The sequence below is a fragment of the Gavialis gangeticus genome, unplaced genomic scaffold, assembly GCF_001723915.1.
Source record: "Gavialis gangeticus isolate Ggan-Ray unplaced genomic scaffold, GavGan_comp1, whole genome shotgun sequence".
Classification (NCBI taxonomy): Eukaryota; Metazoa; Chordata; order Crocodylia; family Gavialidae; genus Gavialis; species Gavialis gangeticus.
Window position 1 is genome coordinate 194,849,815 of NW_017728992.1, and position 11,346 is coordinate 194,861,160.

At 47.9% G+C, this 11,346-nt stretch overlaps 1 protein-coding gene across 2 annotated transcripts in view; it reads right to left on the bottom strand.

Moving 5' to 3' along the window:
- The window catches only part of ZFAT (zinc finger and AT-hook domain containing), a 206,797-nt gene that overhangs the window by 79,736 nt on the left and 115,715 nt on the right, over positions 1-11,346 (bottom strand). For both annotated transcript variants that reach the window (XM_019528196.1, XM_019528195.1), the window contains exon 8: positions 5,921-6,008. In XM_019528196.1, the coding sequence (XP_019383741.1) occupies positions 5,921-6,008 (88 nt within the window). The remainder of the gene's footprint in view (positions 1-5,920; positions 6,009-11,346) is intronic.

Consider the following 11,346-nt stretch of genomic DNA (forward strand, 5'->3'; position numbering starts at 1 on the left):
CCAACATAGCACTGCCAGGCCTATAAGGATGCTGCAGGTTTTTCTTCCCACGGTGGAGAACCTTGCATTTTTTGGTGTTAAACACTATCAGGTTCGCATCCGCCCATTTGCTGAGCCTGTCCAGGTCAGCCTGGATCACCCGCCTGTCTTCTGGTGTGGATGCTTTGCCCCAAAGTTTGGTGTCATCGGCAAACTTGGCCAGTCTGCTTCTCACTCCAATATCCACATCATTAATGAAGATGGGAACAATATGGGTCCAAGCATCTGCATGCTGATCCCACAACAAAATCAGGGCTATGGACTGATTCCATGCACCAGATCCAGCCTGCGGACTGACCCATAACAGTCATCTGGCCCAAAGCCTGAAAAAGCTGCGCACCAATGATATAGACTATGAACATTGTTCAAGTTGAGGAAAATTTTGCTGAGGTTAGTGTTGAAAGCAAGATGATAACTCCTGCCAGCAGCAGAACATAAGTACTGCCATTTACCAAGTCAGAACATAGGTTCATCTTGTCTGAGATCCTATGACCACAGGGGAGCACCACCATTTTGCTGACTGCTGCTGGAGCAGGGATGAGCAGGAGCTCTACTGAGCTGCTGCAGGCTCCTGCTCTCCCCACCACCACCACCTCTGCCTGGACCTACAGCTCCCCCTCCCTCTCAGGGGGAAGGGAAACCTCCTGCCTCGCTCACCACCAGCCACTACCTACTGCTACAGCTGCCTACAACTAAAGGAGACCCCACAACACCAATGGGGCCTCTCCATCAAACATCATCAGCTTTCCAGCAGGCTGCTCCAAAAGCACCCTGTGTCTACCCTTCTGCGGTGAATCCTATGCTTCATTTCCCCTCTCCCAGTGTTTTGTGTACGGCTGAGTAAGGTGGCAGCATACTATTCCACAGCCTTGACCCCAACCCCAGCTGCTCACACTCATGACTCAGACCCCCCACATAGCCACCCCCACCCCGAGTGCAGCTGGAGGAGGAACGCTGGACCCCACGCTGCAGCAAGCCATCCATTTCCACCTTGACAGAGGGGAAGCACTTGGCTCTTCCTCCCGCAACTCACACAACCCCTTCCTATGTAGCCTCCCATGGCAGCGCAAGGAGCTGCCACACAATTGGCCCCCCAAACAGGGAGCAGCCAATGAAATGGGGGAGACCCTTCATGGTGACCTCCAAACACTATGGTAAAGGTGTCTTCTACCTTGCCATGGAGTCCACTGCACAGGTTGTGGAGAAGAGGCTCACAGTGGGGGGCAAGCATATGCCCATCAAGCCCCTGGAAGAACTGGGGGCCTGGGTGGTCCTCAGGCCCATTCCCCCTGCCTCCTTAACCAGGCCTTCATGCTCTTTCTGCAAGACCTGGGGAGCCTTCTCCCTGGTTACCACCCTTCTGCTGGAGTACTGGAACCCAGCCTTCACATCCAATCCTTCCGCTGCCAGGCTACCATCCAGGTAAGGTTGTGGGGGTGGGACCTTTATGCTCCCCTTCCAGAGGTCCCCCAACAAGATCTTCTACTCTGCGGAGGAGGTGAGGTGTTTCTGGTGCCCTCAGTCAGCAATGAGGAGCACAACAGACCCCTGGCAAGGAAAGGGGTGCCACCACCAGGAGCACCCCTAGCACCTCAACTCCAGCATTCAGCCTTCCCACAAGCTCATGCCACAGCCACTGGTGGGGTTGCAGAGCAGGAGGGCACAGGCAGGGGAGGGTGGTGAAGGGGTGGGGCACCCACCACCACCCCTCCTAGCCCCACCCCACTCCCAGCACCCCAGGCCAACCCCTCCCCAGACCACTTCAAGGCTGAGTGGGTGCTGGTTCCATATGGGTGGCAATCTGGTGCCCAGAGCAAGGTGAAGAGCAAGGCCCAGGTGCAGCTTGGGTCCTATATGGAGAAAGCCCCTCTCTCGCCACTAGGGCGGCCATCATAGAGGACAGTTCGGTTGTCCTCTGTCCTCTACTGATACAAAACCAGACGATTTTATGTCCTCTATTTTTCTTTTGAGGGGAAAAATAGAGGACAGAAAGGCACTGGGTTTTGTATGGAGGAGACCCCCAACACTACTAGCTGTAACCTATCCCCCATCAATGCAGATGCTGAGGCCCCAGCCCCAGCTGCCCCTGGGGTGGGTTCAATGGTGGAACCCTCCTCCTCTGACCACCTGGTGGAGACTGGAGCCCTAGGGAGGAATCACTTTCCCAGGGCTCTCAGGAGGGGACCATCAACCACCCAGGTGCCCAAACTCTCTCCTCCATCCCCAGTTGAAGCCAAACTCTTCACGGATCCCAGCACATACTGTGGCCCCAGTACAGATGGGGGGAGAAGTAGGGTCCCCCACGAATATCTTCCCAACCCTGAGGGGGACCCTGAAGAGATCCCACTGCCAGTTTCCCTGCCACTCCCCATGCTACCTGTTTACTTCACCACCTCATGGAGACATCCTGTGGGGTAGTGACCTTGTTGCCCCTGAGCCTACAGCCAGAGGTCCTTCTTGCTTTTGCGGTGGTGCCAAGATGCCTCCTTCATCTCCGGGTCTAAATACAGGGGCTAATCTTTAATTGGAGAATACCTACACCCCTGTGCATGAACCAGTGCTAGCCAGTTTCTATTAGCAGGTAGCTGCTTACTTCAGGATCCTGAGCCCTCATGAGTGCCTGGTCCTCGATAGGGACTTTAATGTCACCCTCAAGGTGTAGGACTGTACTGGCAGGGAATGAAGCCAGGCCACTGCAGAGGTCCTCAGGGAGGTCAAAACTGACCACTCCCTGGTGGACATTTGGTGTGACCAACATCCTGACAACACCACCACCTTCACCTTTACCTCTGTCAGGGTGGAGGAGCAGCAGACATGTCACCCCAGTTGTACCAAATCTACATGTCTATGCTAAACACTGCCCAAGTTCACACCTCTCATACTAGGCCAGCCCCTTTCAGCAACCATCATCTAGTATATGCTCAGGTCATACTGCAGTCCAAGCACCCAGGGCCAGTCTACTGGCACTTCAACAACAGCCTACTGGAGGACATGGGATCTATGGCTTCCTTCTGGGAGTTCTGGATGGCCTGGCATGGGCAGCAGCAGGCCTTTCCATTGGCCTGAAGATGGCGGTCTGCGGGGAAGGTGCATGTCAGATAGTGCCGTTACCACTGGAGGCACACCTGACAGTGGGAGGCAGCTAGAGAGCAGCTTAAGAGGGAAGTGCTGGAGCTGGCGAGGCACCTGGCTGCTAACCCAGAGAAGCTGTCCCACTACAGAGTGTGTCCGGAGAGGCAGCAAAAGCTCTGAGCTCTGGATGACTGCCACGCCCATGATGCATTTGTCTGCTTGCGTGTCCAACTCCTCTGGGACATGGACTATGGTTTCCACTTCTTCTATGTCCTAGAGAAGAAGAGGGGTGCCAAGAAGTACATCACTTGCATCCTGGTGGAGGATGGCTTACCCTCACAAACCCCAGCGAACTGCAAGAAAGAGGGAGGGCTTTCTACAGAGTGCTCTTCTTGCCGAATCTGACTGAAGCCAATGCCTGCCAGGTCCTGTGGGAAGGACTGCCACAGGTCAGAGCAGGTGACTGGGACCAGATTAAAGGATCCTCTCATCCTGGCTAAGCTCTCAGAATCCCTCCACCTGATGGCCACCAAAGTGCTGGGCATCATCAGGCTGACCATGGAGTTCTGTTGTGCCTTCTGGGAGGTCCTTGGCCTGGACCTCGCCACAGTCTCGGCTGAGTCTAAAGGGCATGAGGAGCTTCCCCTGTCACGCAGGAAGACTCCCCTGACCCTGCTGCCCAGGAAGGGGAACCCCCACAACCTCAGGACCTGGCGCTCCTGTCTCACTCCTCTATACGAACTATAAGGTCACAGTAAAAGCCGTCTTGATGCACCTGAGTTCCGTGCAGTTGCACCCGATTCATGCTGACCAGATGAACGTGGTTCCAGGGCACTTTATCTATTCAGCCCCCTGTCCCTCAACCAGAAGGCAACTGACAGGGTGGATCATGGGTACCTCACAGGCACACTGAAGATGCTCAGCTTTGGTCCCCACTTCATGCTGTTTCTCCAGGTGCTGTACACCTCCATAGAGTGCTGGTGAAGCTCAACTGGATGCTGATGGAGTCCATCCGGTTTGGGCTGGGAGTGCATCGAGGCAGTTCACGGTCATGCCAGCTTTATAATATTGCCCTCAAGCTGTTCCTCTGCCTCCTGCACAAGGGCTCCTTGCCATCCAGGACCTGGGTGACCTGGCACAGGTGGAGGCCTGACAATCCATCTACTTAGTGGCCTTCTTTGCTTGGGTCAACTTCATGAAAAGCTCTGGTCTGATGGTGGGTGACAGGTGGGTGATGGGTGACAGATGGGCTCGCTCCTACCTGTACTTCAGTGGAGCACAGGCTCACTGCTCTATCTGGGGTCTACTTGTTCCCCAGACAGTTCTCCCTGTTGGAGAACTGGCACCAGCTAGAGGTTAGGGTGTCTGAGTGGCTGCAGGCATGGGTCTTGCAGTGTCTCTCCCTTCATGGGAGGGCACTGGTCATCAACCAGCTGGTCCTATCCATGCTCTGATACCAGTTCAACACCCTGGCCATGCCCCCAGAGCTCCTTCCCAGTCTCTGGGGACTGGCATTGGGGTTCTTCTGGTCAGGATGGCACTAGGTCCACTGGGAGAGTAACCAAATTACTATGTTTTTAAAAGGTGTTAAACTTTGTCTAGATCTGGTATTGTGTTTAATTTAAAAATATTAATTAAAATGTGCTAGCTATCACGTTTAGAAATAATGAATACTTGATATTTTTTTCACTATCATTTACATGTTTAGTATCATGGCCATCTCTGGTTCATACAAGCACAGAGGAGATACTAGCACACAGAACTGCAGAAATGTGTTACTACAAACATTTTTCATTTCAGTTTAAAGGGCTGGATCCAGCAAGGTTATGAACAGGAGATCCAGGATTTTCTGAAAGAGGGCAGTGGGAGCAGCAACTTGCACTGCAGGATTGGGACCCTACTCCCAGCTTCTTTCACCCCCACCAGTGTGGGCAGACTTTTTGAAGTCCCTAAATCTCCCCTCCCTTCCCCTTCCTGCTCAGAGGCAGCCCCCTCCCTTCCTTTTTCCCCTCTCCCCACCAGCCCCCTAGCCTGCCCCTGCTCCTTTGTCCACTGCTCAGAAGCAGGAAAGGTCTAGAGCCAGCTGGGCTACATGGGGGCTGGGCTCTGCTGGGGGGGAAGACAGCAGCAACAGGGAAGGGAAACTACTATCCATCTCTGCTCCCCTTGTCACTGTCTCCAGATAAGCACAGTCCCCAGGTAGTGGGCAGGAACAGATCTGGGGCTTCCTGTCACCAGGACAGTGAGAAAAGGTAGCAGAAGGAAGGGGAAGAGAAGAGCCATGCCTTTGAATAAGAAGGGGAAGGGAGGGAGGATTTTCACCAGCTTTAGGGACTTGAAAAAGTCCCTAAGGGGGCCCCCCCATGGTGAAGTGCAATCCAACCGAACAGGGAGTGCAGCCATGCCACTGCACCCCCTCTGGATCCATCCCTGGTTGCAAATACTCAACAGCCTCCTGAGCAAACCTTTTAAGAATATCTTTGCTACAACCACAAAAGTAGATCAGCTTGCTTCAATGAGACAAGTCTCGTGCTAATTTTTAGATATGTTTTTAAGTGCTTTGCTGGACTGAGGGAAGAATGGTCAATACCTTGCAGAGTACAGCCCGTAAACACTACAGATCTACAACACACACAGTCTGTTCAGAATACAATCACTAAAGATCTGTAGACTCTACTAATATTCTTATACTAATTAAGGCACATTAGAAACATGTATTTTCTTGAAAGCCATCACATTAGATTGCTATCGCTTAGACATCCTTCTTCTGTTGCAGTAGGTTTAGAAATTGTATTGTGGTTTCTCTTACCAGGGTGGTTTGTCTTGATGTGCGATTTTATTAGTCGATCTTCAGAAAATGATTTCTCACACACAGGACAGGAGTAACTCTTTTTGTCCTTAAAAAAAAGCAGGGTGGGGGAGGAGATTATTTTAGCAGTGCACTGGTTCAATCATTACCTCTCTTTACATACTGAAAAAACATATGGCTCCCAAAAAGCTGTAAGCAAAAGCAGTTATCATTATGAAATACAGTGAGGGAAAATGTAAAATTACCTTAAAATATCACTAAATCTGGGGTGATTCAGAGTTTTGAATTGTAGCACATGGGAAAGAAGTGTTTAAAATAAAAAATGTTAAAGAAATTAAAGCATTATGATCTACCTTTACAGAATCAGGAGGTGAAAGAGTACTGAACAAGTCACATATCAGAAAGAAAGTTTTAGGATATGATGGGATTGGGGGCATTCATTTCCCCCACCCCCTCCATCATTTGTTCAATCCATCTTTGCACATGTAAAGGAATAAATCTCATTATGGCTTTAATTCTGCAGGCAAACAGTAATACACCAAAATATAATGGAACATAATGTTTGACAGTGGCAGATACTATTGCAAAATCAGGATGCATGTTTTCTAAATTCTAGATTAATAGTCAGCATTATATGCATCATTAAAAAGTACTATTCCACTGTTTCAAGGAAAGCAGAGGGAACTGGCTGCACAGGACAGACACAGAAAAATCAGTGTTTTGAAGAGAAGCTGGAGCATAAAACACCTGGACTATTGAGATGTCTGACTTTAACCGAAGGCAAGGAAGCATGTGTAACTGTTCAATATTACGTCCAGATCTGTTTATTCTCTGTGCTGGCTAACATACAGGGTTTTCAGAACCTCTACAATGCTGTTTTATCTGCTGTCACAGAGATGATTTGTACACCAAATTATCCGCAAGGTGGAACTCTGGAAAAGGAACAACTTTTCTAGCCCTATGCTTAACTAGACAGGAAGTTCCTCCTAATCTCCAAGCTAAATTTCCTCTGCTGCAGCTAGATGCCATTGCTCCTAGTTCTGTCCCCTATGGCCACAGTGAAAAGCCCATATCTATCCTCTCTGTAATCACCCCTTTGGCATTTGAAGATTGTTATCAAATCTTCCATCATCCTCTCTTCTACAGACTAAATAACTCTAGTTCTTTCAGCCTTTAATCATGTCTTGCCTCCAAGGCCCCCATTCATTTTTGTTGCTCTCTGCTAGACTCCTTGCAATCTGTCCATATCTTTCTTCAAAGGCCCAACACTGGACACAGTATTCTGAGTGAAGCCTCACCAATGCCAAATAGAGCAAAGGAGTCACTTCCCTTGATCCGCAAGAGACCTTTCTGTTAATACAACCCAGTATGCTGTTGGCTTCCCTCCTACCCCTGCCAAAAGCACACTGTTGCCTGATTCAGCTTGTGGACCACTGTAACCCCCAGATCCTTCTCCTTCTCTTGCCATTCATTCCTAAGTCTGTCTTTGTGCATGCAACGTTTCTATTCCAACTGCAGGATCTTGTATTTGTCCTTCGTGTGATTGATTTTAATGGGTATGGACTATACACAGCAAATCTATATGCATTTAAACAGGTTTCCATGCCTACATATACAGAGAAGTATATATACATAACACAGACAAACATATAAACTTTACATACAGTTGAAAATACCAAACCTGACATATAAAATATATATTGGACAGAAAATTTTCAATGGAGAGCTACAGAACCAAAAAGCTAGAGTCTCCCTACTTTCTGCCAAGATAATTAACATCAAAGCCCTTCAGAATCAATATACAGTCAACATCTTTACCAAATTCTGTGGCATACAGTCTTTAAATAGGTGTTCTTCATAATCTCACACATGAATGCATGGTCTCAGCATGCAGTGCTGTCATACTATGCTTGTCAACAGCTAGAATCCTAAAATGAGTGCAGCTGAAGCCTAACCTTAAAAAAGCTGTTTGTCCAAGTCACTGTCACGGACTTTCACAGGGCTACATTACTGCTTCAGAGTCATCAAGAATACGCCTGTTACTACTTCAAGTCTGTCACATTGCTCGTCCTTCATAGTAACCCTATCACTCTCTCAGCCAGCACCTAAAAATTCCCCTATTACAAATAAAGCATTTCAGAGCACATACAGGTCACAAATGCAGAGTCCCAAAGAGGCCTCCCATGGTAGCTTGGACCCTGCAGGGTGCCCTTGTCACAGATGATGACAGAGGTGTTTTGAAGGACTTGGAGGCTATAATAATACACTCACAGCATTCAAGATTTTCCTTTGGTAAGAATAAAACTAATTTATCCTATGCCTTATCAGTGTCCCTGCCTTTTAAATGCCTTTGAAGATTTTCTGAAGGACACATACACAGGCAAAGTATTCTGTGAGATGGCTCTACATCTGTTAGAGACTGGCAATACAATACAATCAGCTATTTCAATTTAAAGTTATATCCAGTGTCCAAAAATTTGCTTAAGCCTCCTATTAACCAACTTAGAGAAAATACAAGAAACTTAAAAAAGATAAAATAATTTCTAAGTAAATCAAGAATGCTAGATTTTCAACTCTGTGAAAGCAACCCATTTTATCTTCTATGCACTGGGAATGACACTATTTCATAAATACTCTCAAGCCTTGTGAATTAAGTAGTCTATTATAACTGGGTGGAATTTCCTAATTTCTCTAGGATACATTTCATTGCAACATGAAGCCATCTAAATAGCAACTAGAATGTGGGGTTTTTTCATTCTATGAATGGAGTCAGTTCTTGCTACAAAAGAATCACTAGATATATTTCAATATACTCTGAAGAGTGTATTGCTTCCTTGAGGCAAGATTAATTAAGTGGGTAAGTGTACTCATATATGTGCATTTATAAAATCCCAGCCTCTGGATATATAGCATTTACAATATTCAGACACTACTCTAGAGTTTATTTAATGAAGTAAAAGAACTGCCAGTCACAGCTCTGGCCTGGATATATTAGAAACCAACATTTGCTTCATTTACAGGGCACTACTTCATTGCACATGCCGACTCAGATGCTCTCCGCAGTGGCAAGCAGCTGTGCAATACTTCAGATTAGGGGTTGGCAACCTCTGGCCATGCTGAGCCATCAGATCCAGCCCACTGATAGGAGGCCTCAGCAGTACTCAGTAGCAGGGAAAGCTGGGTCTTAATGTCCGCCCACCCACCTCTGACCCGGTCACTCTGGCCTGCAGCCTAAGAGGTTGCCAACCATTGTTTTAGATGCACTGAATGAAACTGTGGCCCCTCTAGCTGTTCCATTCAGTGCATCTAAAGCAATGTTCTATGCCATTCACTTCAACTGGGCAGGATGTCACCTGCTATTTTTAATGCTTTCCTAGCAGTTGTCTTTGTAACTGGCTGTTCAAGATATACATCAGGATCACATCTGATATAAGGCCATACCTGACCCACAGGCAGATGGAGAATATTCAGGTCCATGTTAAAGAGAATTCATTTTTCCCCTTTATTTTGTACAGAAATAAAGTAATATTTTATGTTACTAGGAGGAACAGAACTGCAGAGATTGATACTGCTTATTACTTAAACTGGGGAAGGTCTTACAAGACTGCAACCAGACTCCCACTCCTTTCAACCTCCCCCTCCCACCCCAATCTTTGATACTATACAAATATAAAACAAAAGATGGCTCATGCCCCTGCCCTTAAAACATGCTCTATTTTCAGATACAAACATTAAAATCTTTAGCTGCCATCTAGCACTTCACACTTTGATGCTGGGGGCTGGAAGTACACCCCATTGTGACTACAGTAACTTTCAAAACAGTTCCTGCCATTCACCACCTTGCAGCAAATGGATTCTCTGAATGGCTGTACAAACCCTGGATAAATTATCTCCATTGATCTATACTATATACAGAGCTTATATACATTTCTTATTCGTGTTTATTAAAAGTCCATCCAATATTCTAACCTCTAAGAAAAGAGGTTTTAACTCCAACTGTGCATGTCCTAAGCTGCCGCAAGCAATAAAGGACAGTACAAGTAAATATCAATTGGTGATTCTGGGTGCAATGGAAGGACTTGGTACGTATTAGGAAATGCCCTCAGTGTCAAGGACAGAGGGATGAGCAAACTGCAGAGCACTCTTGACAAAGCAGTCTCAGCCATGGAAACTGATTGCACTTATTTCCTGCTGAAGCTTGAATTTGATGAATTTTAGAATTAAGTGCCAAATACCAATTCAAACATGGTTCTTTAAAAACACAAAAAACCCCATTATCACAGATGGAAACAGTAAAAGTCAAGTTTGTATTCTGTAGGGTTGGCTAGAATTACTTTATCTATTGAACATACACTGAGACTCTATATGATGGATAAAAGCAGGTGGTCTGCTACCCAAGTCTAACGGGCCATGAGGCGAGTGTTCTTAAGAGGTGATGTATTCTATAAGAAACAGCATACAACAGAGTGTTGTTACAGCCTAAAGTATCAGGTTCCTATTCATACCTACTGTGAGCTAGGGACAGCCTGGGGCAAGACTGGACTGGGGCTTAATCTTATAATTCTGGAGCTATAACAAGATGCTGTCGCTGCTCCCTAGCACCGTGTCTCAGCCTGCAGTATATAGAAAATAAATTTTAAAACCTATTATTATTGTTTAAAGAACATCAAGTGCATTCCCAATTTGCTTGTTAAGCTTGCTACCAATCAGAAGTACTGTTTCCCTGAACAAATGAGATGCAAATTTCACACACAGGGTCAACTGCCCCTGCTGCTCAACAAGTTTTCCTGGCCTGTGATGCCAAGCTGTTCAACTAGGGTTACCATATTTTCAGTTCCAAAAAAGAGGACACCTCACTCCCCACCCACAGCCCCCTGGCCCTGCCAGTGCTCCTCACTCCCAATCTGCAGCCCCATGGTCCCTTCTGCTGCCCCTCACTCCTGAACCACATACCCCAGGCCCTGCCGGTGCCCCTCAGTCTCAACCCACAGCCCCTGCTCCTCTCAGCCCCATCAGAGGGGGCCTCCAGCTGCCCCCATCCCAATGGGCTGGAGAATGGTGACTCAAATCTGTATGGGCAGTGGCAGCAGTGGAGTGAGTCCAGCCCTGGTGCAGGCAGGAGGGAAAAGGGGAGGCCTGTGGCACCCCCTGCTCTGAGCTGCAGGTTCCAGAGCTGCACCAGGTGGTCTTGGTCATGCCCTCCTGGGCAATGTCTCCTGCCCAGCCTGGCCCTGTGAACACAGGCACCAGCCCCAGTGCCGCAGACCCAGCCACAGAGCTTGCTGCAGCCCTCAAAGGCAACCACCCTTCCCCTGCTGGAGGGGAAGGTGCTTCCCCACTATCCCTCCAGCAGTGCCCTACCACAGCCACAATGCCCAGACAGCTTCCCCCATCACTGGAGGGCACCAGCCCCCCTCACACACACC